The sequence below is a fragment of the Benincasa hispida genome, chromosome 5 (assembly GCF_009727055.1).
Source record: "Benincasa hispida cultivar B227 chromosome 5, ASM972705v1, whole genome shotgun sequence".
NCBI classification, from domain to species: Eukaryota; Viridiplantae; Streptophyta; class Magnoliopsida; order Cucurbitales; family Cucurbitaceae; genus Benincasa; species Benincasa hispida.
Genome location: NC_052353.1, coordinates 45,578,341 through 45,595,155, shown reverse-complemented (window position 1 = coordinate 45,595,155; position 16,815 = coordinate 45,578,341). Strand labels below are relative to the sequence as shown.

The 16,815-nt window shown below is 36.3% G+C and overlaps 2 protein-coding genes across 2 annotated transcripts; one reads left to right on the top strand and one right to left on the bottom strand.

The window, feature by feature from the left end:
* The first annotated feature begins 5,441 nt into the window (after positions 1-5,441).
* LOC120077054 (fasciclin-like arabinogalactan protein 21) lies at positions 5,442-6,997 on the top strand. Its single transcript, XM_039030895.1, has one exon. The coding sequence runs from the start codon at positions 5,875-5,877 to the stop codon at positions 6,958-6,960; it is 1,086 nt and encodes a 361-aa protein (XP_038886823.1). The 5' UTR covers positions 5,442-5,874; the 3' UTR covers positions 6,961-6,997.
* An 83-nt stretch (positions 6,998-7,080) lies between these two features.
* On the bottom strand, positions 7,081-8,012 carry LOC120077056. The gene has a single exon (XM_039030896.1). It carries the CDS (start codon positions 7,866-7,868, stop codon positions 7,182-7,184), a length of 687 nt encoding a protein of 228 aa, XP_038886824.1. The 5' UTR covers positions 7,869-8,012; the 3' UTR covers positions 7,081-7,181.
* Between the last annotated feature and the right edge of the window lie 8,803 nt (positions 8,013-16,815).

Here is a 16,815-nt window from a genome sequence, read left to right as displayed (position 1 = left end):
TACCATGAATTCGTTCTAAAAATACAGGTGATTTAGTTCCCGCTTTAGCTTGTGATGGTCTAATTATTAATTTGCATTGAGAACAAGCATCACATGATAATTCATTAAATTGAAGAATCTTCTGGCTCTTCAATAGGTGTCCATTTGAATTCTCAATAATTTTCCTCATCATTATAGACCTTGGATGACCCAATCTGTCATGCAAAATAGTATATATATCTAGATTCATGACAAATTCATTGTTGCATATGTTTCAATTACTCATATTTGAGTATAATACAATCTAGAAGATAAAGCAAACAACTTTTCCAATATATGTTTTTCACTTGAGACTGTAGAGATTATATAAAGATACTCTATAATATTCTTATTATCAATCTCAATATGATAACTAGTACAACATATATCTTTAAAATTTAGAAGATTTCTCTTTGATTGACTAGGGAACAATGCATTGTTAATTTAAATTTTGTTCCTCTAGGCAAAATAATATTTGCTTTTCCAAATTCTTCAATTAAATTTGTAGAACCTGATATCGTATTGAATTTTGCTTCCAACATTGTCAATTTAGAAAAATATTTTTTTACTTGTAAGTATTACATGTGTAGTTGCACTGTAACTAGACATAGTTGCGCTGTTTTCCAAACATAAATCTTCTTTGCTCATTTTTTAATCATTCAACATGTGAAAATGATCCATGTTTCTTCATTAAAAGAAAATAATTACAATAAGAAAAACAACATTTGGAATATACAAAGGTTAACATTAATTAAGAAAAAAAAACATTAAGATAGATTAAAAAAACAACATTAATTCTAGATATTCTCAAAGTCAAGAGAAACACTTGATGTTCCATCAACTGTGCCAATTTTCTCTTCAAAAGATTTAAAGAAGTTCGTCACATTCAAATTTTTCATACGGGACGGGTCAAATATATTATCCTGATATGCAAAACTTGCTTCCACATTTTTTCCCTTTTTCCTTCAGGGAAGCTTGATACAGATCAACTAAGTGTTTCGATGTATGATAAATATGTGATCAATGTCCAGTCATACCACATCAGAAGCATTTTTATTTATCACCTTTTGAATTCTTATCTTGTGAAATTTTTTCTTTATGATGACCATTTTATGTGATTCTCTTGAAATTTGGATGATTATAACGTCCACCATGAAAAGAAAAATGATTTCTTCCTCTACCACGGTCACTACCTCGACCATTATTATTAAAATTCACAGCATTCACTTCAAGGAATAGAGTTTTCGGTTGGTCGAAATTCATGATTTTTCATCAATAACTTGTTATTTTGTTCGACCACAAAAAGATATGAAATTAATTCAGAATACTGTTTAAAGCTTTTCTTTCGATATTGCTGCTGTAGGAGCATATTCGAGACATGAAATGTAGAAAATATCTTCTCTAACATATCAACATCAGTAATTTTCTCTTAGCATAATAACAATTTTGAATTGGTTTTTAAATAATGCGGAATTGTAATCACTTACTGATTTAAAATCTTGTAGCCTCAATTGCGTACACTCATAACGAACTTTAGGAAGAATAACTGTTTTTTGATTTACATCTCTTTCAAATTTTCCACAAGATACATGAATCTTTAGTCGCAAGATACTCCATTTTCAATCTCTCGTGGAGACGATGACGAAGAAAAATCATAGCTTTTGCTTTGTTCTGACTGGATGTCGTATTTTCTTCTTTAATAGTCTCTTCATGGTTCATAACATCAAATTAGATTTCGGTATCGAGCACTTATGACAAATAATTATTGTCATTAGTGTCAATAGTTGTGAATTCTAGTTTCATAAGATTTGTTATGGTAACACCATCACAAAATACTATATTTATATTAGAAATTTAATATGTACCAAATATGCAAAATAACATTTAATTTATTAATTATAATAAAGAGGAAAAAAAAAACAACCTACCTTTAAGACGTACCTTCAATGGGGAATCGATAAAAGCTCGTGTGGATAATGTGTTGTAAAACTGAGGAGCAAAACGAGGCACAACGGGAACACGAAAATTGAGAAAATATAATATAATAATAAACAAATAAAATAAAAATAAAAATAATTATGAAAATATGAAAATATGAAAATGTGAAAATTAAAATGGAACTATAAAATAGATTTATCACCAAAATGTGCATATCCCTTCAAACCGCAAAGTGTCACTAATTATAAACAATTTGACAAATAGAATGTGGTCTTACATGGACACCAAACATAAATAATTAGAAGGTATATAGACAACATGAAAAATGAAACATGGATTTTAGAATACAAAATATTAGGCATATATTATTATAATATTTATAATAGGATTTATTTATTTATTTTGAAACTATAAGAAGTTTGAGTTGACAGACATGCCTTAGCTTTGCTTTGCTAAGGAACTATATTTTAACGGTAAACTCCAACTGGGTCTACCTATAGTTTCTTAATTTGTCACAACTAAAAACCATATTGGCATTTATATAAAACGAAAAAAGTATATCAATTATTTTCTTTGACTGAATTTCAATTCAACCAAACCTTCAAGTTGGCTTTCCAAAGAATAAATTCCACTATTTACACAGTATAGGGGCGACATGGTCAAGTGAAATTTAATTTTCATTTCTATACTTAGTTTATAAGTCACATTTAATTAATATCATGACTAGATTATCAATTTAATTAATTTGGTGTGAGTTTAGCTTAAATTTGGTTTTGTCATAGTAAGTATACCTAATTATTAATTTATGATGTATTTATTTTTTTTCAAAAGGTTCAAATCTAAATTCCTCTGTGTCCATATTCTCACTTGTTGTATTAAGAATATATATATATATATTTAAATCTTACTAATTATTCAAACGCTATTTTTTATTTACATTCAAGAACCCATTTTTCTGTTTATTATTTTACCCAATCATATATATTTTTTAGGTTCTCATGATGAAAAGATAGAGGTACCTCACAATCTTTATAATGAGAGCTATTTCTGTCATAGCCAATTAATTTTGAGATGGAACATGATATTATTCAACAAGACTATGGTTAGAAGCAACGATCCTTTCACATATTTATGATAACTTTGATTGTATTCTCAACAATTATAATACTACTTTTTGCGATTAATAGTGTTTTGATGATGAAATTGATTTCAAGCAAGCAAAGTGGGTATTGTTTCGTTTTCTTTTTGTGACCGTTTGTGCAATAAAGTTTGCTGATTGTTTGGCTTGAGAGGCGTGTGTGAACTCTTTTTTGGATGATCGCCTTTAGTTGTGAAAGATGTGTGACCTCTAGTTTTTGATAGTCCCTTCCTTAGTGGGTTTCTATCATTGTTTATAAGGGTGGTACTTGTTTTAACTCCGATGATTGTTTGTCATTTATTATCCTTTTAACACAAATTAAAACTAATTTTTTTACGAGTCAAGATTCAAATCTCAAAATGAGTAGTAGAAGATTTATATAACTTGAGCTATGGTGATGTTACCGTTAAGTTAAAAAAATTATGAATGACTAAATTGAAAACTATTAAATTATTTGGAAGAAAATCTAAACTACAAATTTATATAATTGAAAGCTACTCTACTGACTCCACGCGTATTGCTTTTCTTGGGAGTAAACAGCCTCCACCAAATCAAAATCCCTATATCAATTATGAAACGTACTTTAAAACATAAAAACAAAACTCAGAGGACCCACCATCACAATTCTCAACAAAACAACACACACTTATGACTTAAACTTCCTCTATTTAACACCCCAAGACCAAATCCTCCTCTTCAAAGTTCATCCTCAAATCTCAACCCAACCAAAAAAAATTTCCCTCAAATTGAAAAACCCATATTCGCAAACCTCTTCAAATTAACTAAAACCTTCTTCGTTTCCAATCCATGACCAAATTTTGCCTTCTTTGCCTCATTGTGGCCGAGATCTTGCTGATTCAAGCAATGGCTTCGATTGCCACAACAACAGAGTCGGCGGCGCCGGAGCCATTGGAGACCGGGACCGGAGAAGGGTATGGAGTGGCTGAGGCGCCGGAGATCCGGCGGCTGGGAAAGCACCACGGCGATAAGTCGGTGGCCGGCGGGGGAGTCATCATCGGCGGCCTTGTAACGGCAATTTTTGCAGCTGTTTTTTGTTATATTCGGGTTACTAGAAAAAGAGATGGGGTTGATTCGGTTCATTGAGATTGATCCCAATTTTTAGTTTTTTCCTTACAGAAATCTCATGTTTATATAAATATATTCTTTTGATTCTTAAATTGTGTCATAAATTTTTGGTGGAAAATTTGGAGATTGTTGTGTGGTGATGACTGTTGTTTGGTTCTGAAGGTAATAGAGAGAAAAAAGATACCAATTTCCAAATAAATGTTATAAAATCTTTAGTGAGAATATTCTAATTTGTTTTTACTAGAGCCAAGTTTCCATTGGGTGTGAAGCCTAAAAACGCGGAAGATTTTAATACTTGGAAGCTCTTGACTTAGCTTTATTTAATTTAAAAAAGTTGTATTAGGGGTGTACATAGTTCGGATTGAATCGGATTGGAAGATTTTTGTGAACCAACCTAAAAATTCGGATTGGCTAATAATGAAGTTCTTTTTTGGAGGGTCAACCCAATCCAAAATTTTCAGGTTGGGCCGAATTAGGTCACCGGTTCTATTTTTTTATTTTATATATATATATTTTTAATTTGATTTTTTTTTAACTTTTATATATATATATATATATTCGGGTCGGGTCGGGTTAACTCGACCCTGAAATGGGGTAATCCCAAACCCAACTCGAATTTAATATTTTTTAACCTTTTTAACCCAATTCAATCCAAAATAAAATCTAACTCAACCCAACCCTTACGGTTTGGGTTGGATAGTTCGAGTTGATCGGATTATCGGGTTTTTTAAACACTACTAAGTTGTATTGTATAATTGTATTGATTATTGAAGTAGAGTGGCCAAATGGCCTTCAAATCATCATTCGCTTTGTCTCCTGCTGCCATGGCCAACGGATTCTGTCTTGCCCTACCCTACCAACTATGTTCCAATTTTTATTTTCGTTTAATTGTTATTTTATTCAATATTTCCTTTTCGATTAAAATATTAGTTTAGTTTTCATACTTTAAATTTTATTATATTTAGTCACTGTGATTTTACTAAATTTTAAATTTAATCTTTCAGTTTACCAAAATGAGTTTAATAATAATATTAGTAATTTTAAAATAAGAAAAGATATTTTAACTATATCTTCACAACCTATAAGGAAGAGGTTTAATATAAAAACCCTAGCAATTTGAGAATGAGGAAACTTTTGATTGTTTGAACCCCAATTAACAAATTTGTAAACTCTCAAAATCAATAGCACAACTCCAAGGAGAATTAGAAAAGGTTACATTGTGATTGAAGACTATGAGATAAGGAGAACTAGTTTTACATATGAAAGCAAAATGAATCCCAAAATATATGGATTAAAATAATATTCTAAAACCAAATGAAGACTTCTAAAATCATAACAAAACCGAAATTATGTATTTTCTTTATTTTATAACAACAATACCTAAATGTATGTTAATTTCAAAGTTCAAAGTTTGGGGACTTTTAAGACAATTAAAATGAAATTCGTAATTTAAACTAATATATTTACTTATCAAATTTGAAAATTTTCGAACTTTCTAAACGGGCTTATGTTGGGCCGAGACAGAAAGTTTGAGGCCCAACTCTTATTGGGTTATTATCCAATACAGAAATATCTGGGCTTAGGCCTCTCATCATCAACGTTTCCCTCCAAAACCAGGAAAAATAGCATTCTTCTTCTGATTTCTGTGCAGAATTTCAGTTTTGGAACGCGGTGAAAATCAATCGTTCAATCAAATGGCTAAGTGTTCATTCGAATGGTGGCATGCACCCATCGTCTTCTCCATCTCTGTAGTTTTAGCCTTCTTCGCCATAACTACAGCTCTGCACTCTACTACTTCCCACTCTGCAACTCCACCCAACAAAGCCATGGCCGACGAACTCTCTTTAAACGCATCAAGAGCCTTAAGAAGAGCCGGTTTCAACACCATTGCCACACTTCTTCAGGTCTCCCCTGAACATTTCTTCTCCCCTCAAAATTCCACCATCTTCGCTATTAAAGATTCCGCCATTTCCAATACTTCCCTCCCTCCATGGCTTCTCAAGAATCTCGTCCAATACCACACTTCCCCTTCCAAGCTTTCCATGGCTGACTTGTTAAAGAAGCCTCAAGGGGTCTGTCTCCCGACCCTTTTGATGCCAAAGAAAATTGCTATCACTAGAATGAATTCCACTGCTAGATTGGTTGAGATCAATCATGTTCTTGTCACTGACCCTGATATTTTTCTTGGTGGGAATGTTTCCATTCATGGAGTTCTTGGCCCATTTTCTCCTCTTGATCCTCTTGATGTTCGTCAGGGATGGAGCTTCATTCAAGCGCCGTTCTGTGATTCAAATGCCACTGTAATTTCAGATCCTCTTGAAACCAAGAATGGGGTTGTTGGGGTTGAAGTTGAATGGAGAAGAATCATACGGTGGCTTAGTGCAAATGGGTTTGTTTCTTATGCAATCGGATTGCAATCTGTTCTTGAAGGGATTCTTCAAGAATTCGAAGGATTGAAATCGATTACCGTCTTTGCACCGCCGAATTTGGCCTCTGTAGCATCTCCATCGCCTGTTCTGAATCGAGCTGTGAGGCTTCATATTGTTCCTCAAATGGTTACATACAAATCCCTCGCTTCGTTGCCGGCCAAAACTTCGCTCAAGACGCTCGTCTCCGGTCAAGATCTCGAGATCCTCGGAGGAGTTCGGGTTCCGAGAGGAACGGTGGTCGTTAACGGCGTGGAGATTGTCTCGCCAGAGATTTTCCGATCAGGGAACTGTGTAATCCATGGAATTTCTCGGTCGCTTGAGATCGTCGGTTTACCTCATTCATCAAGATGACATCGCTGCTTCAATTAGTGGAAATTCAATCCGTCCATAGAACTAGAACATCTGTTCTGATTCGGAACTCAGATTGTAATGAAACAGGATGATGATGAATATACAAAATCATTAAAAAGGAAATTCTGAACCTGCATTTTCTGTACATTTAGGGTTTCATTCGTACAATCTCAATACAAAAATCGCAATCGAAATTAAGAAATCGTACGAACATTGTTCTATCAAGAATTTCTTTTCATTAGAATCCGAGTCATTTTCAACCCTGTTAACGTAACGTTAATCGAATCTACAAATTGCGATTTCATAAACAACCCTACAATGTCCCTAACTTCATCATCACCACATTCCTCAACAACGATCACACAAACACCATCAGGACGAACAGCTCTCTCCATCTCAGAAACAAATCGAGACGGAAACAACGCCTCAGCCAAATGAGCAGTAAACGCCAAATCAAAAACATGATCAAAAAAGGGCAAATTATGTGGATCAGCACGACTCACCAAAGGAGGCGAATCAACCAACTCGACGCCGGTGACATCGAGGACTCCCATACGAGAGAGCGCCATGACCTCGTGGCCAGCTCCGGCGGAAACGCAGATGACTTTGGTGTGGTTGTGGAGAAGGCCTAGATCTCGAATGGCATGGAAGAATTGAATGAAGGAGGAGAGCTTCTTCTGCCAGTCGTTGGTTGACCAAAGACGCTTGTTCTTCTTGTCAATGGAGACGAGCTCGCGAGGAGTGGAATCACAGGAGGATTTGGGGAATTTGAGATGGGGTTTTGAAGGGGAATTTGGGGGAACGCAGGTTTGTGGGGTTTGGAGGAAGAGGAAGATGAAGGTGAGAGTAGCAATGGCAATGGAAGCAAATGAGAGCTTGTTGAGAAAAAGGCGTACGTGCCGTTCCATTGTTGATTTCTCCTAATGGAAGAATTGAATTTTGGTTTCTGAAACGAAATTATATGAAAGCAAAGCAAAAGTCATATGCAAATGCTCTGCCCATCATTCAATCTCTTTCTCGTGGTTGAAGATAAAAAGGAAGAACAAACAAATTGCTTATTGGTTTCCAATTTATGAACATATCATGAATTTTCACAACATTATTTATTTATTACTATTGTTTTAGTTAAATCCTAATACCACATATTGGCTAAAAAAAAATTAAAAAAAAAAATCCATTGACATATCAATATTTCTACTCCCCACAAGTTGGGCACCAAGCTCTATTCCCAAAATCGTTTGATGCACGACTTGTTTTTTTTATGTTCTAAAGCCTTGGGTCCGTTTTCAAATTTTTGCCAGTTAGCACACAAAAATTGGGCCCAAGGTAGCCCGTCGGGCCTGGGAGCCATTTGGGGCACGCTCCGTTTCCAAAACCATTTGGCGCACGACTCTTACACTAAAGAGATGATGCATGACAAAATACATAACGTATAGTGAGATTTAAAACTATATGGCATACTATATGACATATAATTTAAACATACATCTCATGTACATTCACAAAAAATTAATGGACTGGGATGATTAGCCTAAAAAAATCGGAAATAAAAACTATCTATTACATAAAACATCGAGTAAACCGGTTCAAACAGGCGAACTGGGTCTTGAATCGGCCGGGCAAAGCCTCGCGTCCTGATCATGTAGCTTTCTTTGTGATCGTCTACCCTGATTGTTTACACGATCGAGTAGCCAATGTAAACCGATTGAGTAAACACTTTACTCGTTCGTTTAGCATTAGCCAAATGATCGTGTAGTTAGAACTTTTTTACTCGATCGTTTAGCCAAATATAAACGATTGTTTAGCTTGGGCTACACAATCTGACCAATTCTTGGTCGTCTTCTTCCTCGAAGTAAACTGCATCTCCATGCCTTGAAGCTTCATCACGAGCAACTCTTACAGACTCAAACACTTTGAATTACATACACGATAGCAAGTTAATATGCCCAAAAATACAGGGGCCATTATAATTAACTTTGAAATAAAAAGAAAGCAATAACCAGAGACAATCATCCCAGAAACTCCATTAATCCACATCCATAAATACATTTAACACTTAAACATAATGTAGACATGCTTACAACCCACCAAGAATGTAAATGCAATTCAATACAACAATGGATTTGGAATATCAGAACAACCTGGCTCTGATACCAATTGAAGGAACTCTTATTAAGAGAATTAGTGAGCGGAAGCAAGATCTTTCCAAGCCCATTGTGAAAGAATAAACGCATTCACAAACATACAAGAACAGTTATACATTATAGAGAAAATTATAGCATGCTTTCTTACTAAAACAAAGAGAATTGACGGACATACCTTTGAAGAACTCTTCTTCACGTATTCCCTCGATCTACACTGGTCAAACGCAAAGAAACGAAGAGCAATTGTTTGGAAAACTCTCGCCCTCGCTGCAATCGTCTAGCAAAATTTTGCTCTCATCACAAACTCGAACTGTTTGATCCTTGAATGGAAACCCTCGACACTACCACTTAGTAACCTTGGTATTCTCGGAGTAAGAATCTAGGAGGTGTGGGCTCTGTGTGAATTTGGTAGAAGGAAGGAAGATGTATATGATCGAACTACACGATCGAGTAAGTGGGAGAAATGTTAAGTATATCGTATAGACAGTGGGTACTTGATCGTCTAGCAATCTCCCACTCTCGTGAGCAATCGTCTAGTAATCTCTCGCTCTCCTGAGCAATCGTCTAGCCAATCCTCTAGCAATCTCTCGCTCTCGTGAGAAATCGTCTAGCAATCTCTTGCTTTCGTGAGCAATCGTCTGGCCAATTGTCTAGCAATCTCTCAATCCTGTGAGCAATCTTTTGGCCAATCATCTAGCAATCTCTCACTCTCGTGAGCAATCGTCTAGCAATCTCTCGCTCGATCATTTAATCTCTTGGAAGGGCTATCATTTAATCTCTCGTGAGTGATCGATTAGTAATGTAATAATGAAGCGATTGTCTAGTAAAATGAAAACTCTTTTCATTTTATTCTTCAGTTATTAAACTGAAATTAACCTCCCACTTGCACGGTTAATGGAGAAAAGAAATAACCAACTAAACAATTATCTCATAATTGTTTTTATTATAAATAAATAGAATAACTAACTTATCATTTATATTTATAACCTATAGTTTTAATATCACATCATGTGTAATATTTAAACCATAGGTCATTTCTCCTATATTTAATATAAATCATATTTATATAAATTCCTCCAATTAATGTATCTAATACATCAAATCAATTATATCACATATAATTGAACCAATTTAATTATATCATATATAACCAAATTCCCTCTTGTTAATTTGAACACTTCAAACTAACCCAAAAACTAATTCTCATCTTGAATCCATTGAGCTACCAATGGGACTTATGGACCTGTAGCTTGAAACTCCAACAATACGTGAATAACTGACTAAACTCTTTAATCACGATATCCAACATCCATTAACTGTCGGACACTCCACTAAAGGCCGACAGCTACACTCTTCGCACTACAGATATATTTATGTGTCCATTGGATATAACCAATCAATGGTACGATGACCCTTCACAGATTGCTCGTAAGTACAGCTGAGGTAATTTACCGTTATGACCCTATAGTTACATTTAACTCCTTAAGTACCACTGAATCCTTTAATGAACAATACATCATAGTCCTGCTATGAGTGAACACTTCTCGAGACATGAGACAGTGTGTGGCGCCACATTGTTCAAGCCCCGGAATTAGTCCTTAAGGGAGCAATCTATCTACTTACCCTTGCTTCGAGGAAGGAGTGAATTCCATCTTGTGTAGCTGAGTTCCCAACTCCCCAATCAGACGAATCCCCAAAGTGGTAGGTTTGAGTCGGCAATTTGGCCACTCGCACCCATGCAAATCAAAGGATCGCCCTCAAAGGTAGGAATTCCCAACTCACTTAGGATTAAGGTCATGTTACCTATGGTCATCCTAGTGAAATGAAAGTCTCTGTCATGAACGGCGTTATATAATGAGACTAAACATTTCGTGGTTCTGTCTTATATAAACTCTTTTGTATAAGATATCCCGCTCGCATGTCTCTACATGAATGATCAGGAACAGACCATCTATAGCACTTTATAACACTTGTAACATCTACAAAGCAAGCCGTATCCGTAGTGTCACCAGGATAATGTTTTTCTCCTTTATCCATATACTATAGACCATTTAGGTTATCACTTAAGACATGATCCACTTGTATGTCTCCACATACATGCTTAAGTTACAACGATAACCAGGGATCTTAGTTTATTGGTTTGTGGTGAATGTAATTAAAATATCTCATATTTCATATACAACAGTGAAGAAAATATCTCATATTATTACATCACAAATATTTGTTCACACATGTGTTTACAAACTACAGGATCCTACAAGATTTAGGGCATCAACCCCAATAATCTCCCACTTATCCTAAAGTGAGTGGGTGTACAAGATAAAACAAGTACAAAATAATAAACTAGGGCATTAAGGCCTAATACAAAATCTCCCACTTGCCCTAGTCCAGCCGCGAACGGTCCCCTAAACCCATGCTCTGTAGGTGACCCTAAAAAACTGTAGCCGTGAAAGCCTTCGTAAATGGGTCAGCAACGTTGTGCTCCGAAGTTATCTTCGTGACTATCACATCCCCTTGATGCACAATCTCGCGGATGAGATGATACTTTCGCTCTATATGTTTGTCGCGCTTGTAACTCTTAGGCTCCCTGGAGTTCACCACAACACCACTATTATCACAATAAAGGGTGATGTGCCTAGACATGTCTGGAACAACTTCCAGATCAGTCAGGAACTTCTTGAGCCAAACAGCCTCCTTAGCAGCTTCTCAAGCCGCTACATATTTGACCTTCATCGTGGAATCAGCGATGCACCCCTACTTAGTGCTTTGCCATACTACAGCTCCTCTGTTAAGAGTGAACACTGATCCTGAAGTGGATTTCTGAGAATCCTTATCAGTCTGAAAATCAAAGTCCATGTATCCAGTAAGGATCAAATCCTTAGATCCATACACGAGCATGTAGTCCCTCGTTCTCCGAAGATACTTGAGGATGTTCTTAACGGAAGTCCAGTGACCCTGTCCTGGATTCGACTTATATCTACTGACTATCCCCACAGCATAGCAGATGTCAGGTCTAGTACATAATATCGCATACATCAAACTGCCAATGACAGATGCATAGGAGACCTGTCTCATTTCCTCAAGCTCTTGAGGTATCTTAGGACACTATTCCTTAGATAATGTAACTCCATGCAGAAAAGGCAGTAGACCTCTTTTAGATTTCTACATCGAGTACTTGATCAACATCTTGTCAATGTACGATTCTTGAGAATACGCTAGCACTATGTTCTTTCGATCCTAAAAGATTTGAATACCAAGAACAAACTGAGCCTCTCCCAAATCTTTCATCTAGAATTGGGTCGCTAGCCAGTTTTTAACTGAAGTCAGTAAACCTACATCATTCCCAATGAGTAGGATATTGTCTACATACAACACTAGAAAAACTACTGAACTGTTGATAATTTTCTTGTAGACACAAGGCTCATAAACATTTTGATCAAAGTCGTAAGATTTGATTGCAGTATCAAACCTTATGTTCCAAGATCGAGACGCCTGTTTCAGCCCGTAAATGGACCGATTCAATTTGCAAACCTTTTTCTCTTGACCTTGGTCCATGAATCCCTCTGGCTATACCATAGAGATGATGCATGACAAAATGCATAACCTATAGTGGGATTTAAAACTATATAGCATACTATATGACATATAATTTAAACATACATCTCATGTATATTCACCAAAAATTAATGGACCGGGATAATTAGCCTAAAAAAACCGAAAATAAAAATTATCTATTACATAAACCATCGAGTAAACCGGTTCAAAAAGGCAAACCAGGTCTTGAACTGCCTAGGCGAAGCCTCGCGTCCTAATCGTGTAGCTTTCTTTGTGGTCGTCTACCCCCATCGTTTACATGATCGAGTAGCCAACGCAAACCGACTGAGTAAACACTTTACTCGTTCGTTCAGCATCAACCAAACGATTGTTTAGTAAATGCTACACGATCGAGTTAGAACTTTTCTACTCGATCATTTAGCCAAATCTAAATGATTGTTTAGCCTGGGCTACACGATTTGACTAACTCTTTGTCATCTTTTTTCTCGAAGTAAATTGCATCTCCATGCCTTGAAGCTTCATCACGAGCAACTCTTAAGAACTCAAACACTTTGAATTACATACTCAATAACAAGTTAATATGCCCAAAAACACAGGGGCCATTACAATTAACTTTGAAATGTAAAAGAAAGTAATAACCAAAGGCAGTCATCCCAGAAACTCCATTAATCCACATCCACAAATACATTTAACACTTAAACATAGACATGCTTACAACCCACCAAGAATGTAAATGCAATTCAATACAACAATGGATTTGGAATATCAGAACAACCTGGCTCTGATACCAATTGAAGGAACTCTTATTAAGAGAATCAGTGAGCGGAAGCAAGATCTTTCCAAGCCCATTATGAAAGAATAAACGCATTCACAAGCATACAAGAACAGTTATGCATTATAGAGAAAATTATAGCATGCTTTCTTACTAAAATAAAGAGAATTGACGGACATACCTTTCAAGAACTCTTTTTCACGTATTCCCTCGATCTACACTGGTCAAACGCAAAGAAATGAAGAGCAATCGTCTGGAAAACTCTCGCCCTCGCTGCAATTGTCTAGCAAAATCTCGCTCTCGTCACAAACACAAACTGTCTAATCCTTGAATGGCAACCCTCGACACTACCACTTAGTAACCTTGGTATTCTCAGAGTGAGAATCCAGGAGGTGTAGCCTTTGTGTGAATTTGGTAGAGGGAGGGAGGATGTATATCATCGAGTAAGTGGAAGAAAGGTTAAGTATATTGTATAGACAGTGGGTACTCGATCGTCTAGTAATATCTTACTCTCGTGAGCAATCGTCTATCCAATCATCTAGTAATCTCTCGCTCTCGTGAACATCGTACATTGGGGAGAATGTACATTTTTAAGGTTAGGGTGAGATACTCGTCGGGTAGTATTTTTTAGCCTGGGGTCCTTGAGCGCTGTGCTTGGACAATATTATGTACTTTGATTTCCTTGCTTGCTAGTTTGCCCTGTTGTTACCATGATAATTTATGACACACTCTTCATGTAATGAAATTTGCATAAAAGAACGTTAGAAATCCATGATCATGATTTTTATCCCAATTTAAAAATTTTTCTTGTCATTTACATCTCGTTGTTTTGCGAAATTAAAGCCTTGCATGCTTAGAATTGGGTTATCTGGTTTGTATTTTTGTTGTCACTCCGAAAGGTCCACCTTTGACTTAGGAGTAACTATGCTTGCTTTAGAGAAAAACTAAATAAAGTGGATAAAATAGGGCCTACTGTGAAAAAAAAAAAAGAGAAAGAAAAAAATAAAGAAAAGAAAATTAGTTGTAATTCTGAAAAAAAAGAAAAAAAAATGAGGCATATACTAGCGCCTGCAAAAGAAATAGTGTGCGTGTGTGCATGGATAGAGGTGAAAAGATCTACCTCCGTCATGTCTAGTTAGGACCCGTGAGAAAAAAGTGATAGATTCCGGCAATGGGGTGTTAAAGCTAGCCCTCTAGGTAAAAGAAATGCCCTTTATGATTTGTGTGTGTGAGTTTAGGCACCCTTGTCTTAGTGTTGCCCTCTTTTTTGCAAGTGTGGTATGTCCAAGGTCGATAACTGATGCATTGTGAATTGTGATGCGATTATGGTTTGAGTTTGCGGTGATGTATTATGCGTTGCACATGCAAGTTTTCCTAATAAGACCTAAGTATAAACCTCACTAGGTTTCCTGGTAAGTCCAGGGTCGAACACAGGGACTACTGAATAATATGCGTTAGTTACTTTGATTCTCTTGCGGTGGTAAAAACAAATAAGTTGGATGGTGTTTTGATTAAGAATATTTCCTATGCGACGGAGTTCGAACGAAGAGTTGATGAAATCGAGAGTTACAATGAGTATGCGATGAACGGGTTGAGAAGAGGTTTCACTAACACTTCCTAAGATTATGCACAAGTTATGCGATCATGCCACATACAAATAACAACACGTCATCTTTCAATGCAAATGCCATAAATCCTATTTTTAGGACGCATGCGACGTATACAAAAAAGTCGATAGGACTTATGTCTAAGCCTCTATTCTTGTCTATGCGATGATGAATGATGCACACATAAAACAAGATGACCGCATACTATCATATCCGATTTCTAGGGTGCATGCGATGTGTTAATAGCAATAGAACTTATGTCTAAGTTTCTATCTCTTGTTTATGCGGTTCTAATCTGACTCTCTCAAGCCTAGATTCTAATCTGACTATCTCAAGTCTAGATTCTATCTTTAGACTACTCTCTCAAGTATCTCTAAAGAGTGAATGACGCATACATAAGACAAGATGATCGCATAAAAATGTAAATTCTAGGTCAGGCTAGCTAAATACTTCTCAACCCATTCAGAAGTTTAGTTACTCATGCGAAATGTGGAGAGATTGAACATAGATTGAAATAAGCTTTCCATTTTCTATAAATAAAGTGCTGAATACAAAATAATAATAGAATTTAGAGATAAGAAGCCCGGTAAGATATGTCTTGCTTCCCGTGGCCTTTTACACTTATCTTTTTCACTCCAATTCTGTCCAGATGAATATTCTGTCCAGTGTTGGCCCTCTCTGCCTTTTGTAGCGCTTTCCGGTAGTCTCTCGATCTGTTGGGGAATGATCTCTCGGCTTCTTCGTCTCCTAGCTCGTCTCCGTCTTCTAAATCTAAGTATGTACGTGAACAGACTAACGGCTCTCTAACTTGTATATAATCTAACTTGTTAACCCTTTTACAATGGTGGCCTTCGATATTTATAGAGCTCAAGGTGAAACAACCTTTTTTTTTTCTTCTAATGATTGCAATGATGGGCGGTCATTAAATCTCCTACTCTGATACGCCGATTAAAGGTCACTGAAAGTTGAGTGTACTTGCTACAGTATGGCTTTAACGGCTTGTCAACTAAATTCAGATTCAACCATCATCAGTTTTTCGTCCCATCATGATTTACTATGCTGTCACCTTGATGCGCAGTCTTTATGCTACCACCTTCTTGAGCAACTTCTCACAATCGCATACGATCGCATGACTTTGCGATTGCAATCTTTCAAGTGCGCGGACGCCTAATTCCTTGGATTGCAATTTTACTTGCGCCAGCGCATTTTTCCTGCACAAAATAAGTAAATTAACTGCTTTTATGTGATGGGCGCATGTGATCGCAATTTCCTCAGTTTAACGCTTTTGGACGTGATATTGCTTATTTTTACTGTCGCATTCTCTCATTGTTTTACTTATTTGAGCTATAATAACGTGTATTTCTACCCGTTATCACACCTCCAAATTTAAAACAATGTTTGTCTCAAGCATAAACTAAAGATTTTCTTTAAAAAGTCAACCGCTTTTACCCTACCTAGACTTCTCGAGGTGTCTTATTCAAATTTCATGAACCAACACCTTCTTAATTTCTATCATGATCTTTTCCTAAAATATTTCTAATACTTAGGGACCGCAAGTTTAACCTTAAAAAAAAACTTTACTCGTTTCCTGGACATCGCATAATTTATTTCAAAACTTTCTCCAGCTGGGGTGTTTCTAAGTGATTTTTACCCTTGCGCGATTTAGATATTCTTTTTGTGATCTTGCACTGATCCAAGTTCCTAGCCTTCGTTTTGGTTTGCCCCCACGGGTGTCATGCGAGCATCCAACTACGAGCAAGGCGCTTTTTCTCAGTCT

Excerpts from the sequence above, each read along its gene's own strand:
- LOC120077054 (XM_039030895.1), top strand. The coding sequence starts at position 5,875 with ATGGCTAAGTGTTCATTCGAATGGTGGCATGCACCCATCGTCTTCTCC.
- LOC120077056 (XM_039030896.1), bottom strand. The coding sequence starts at position 7,868 with ATGGAACGGCACGTACGCCTTTTTCTCAACAAGCTCTCATTTGCTTCC.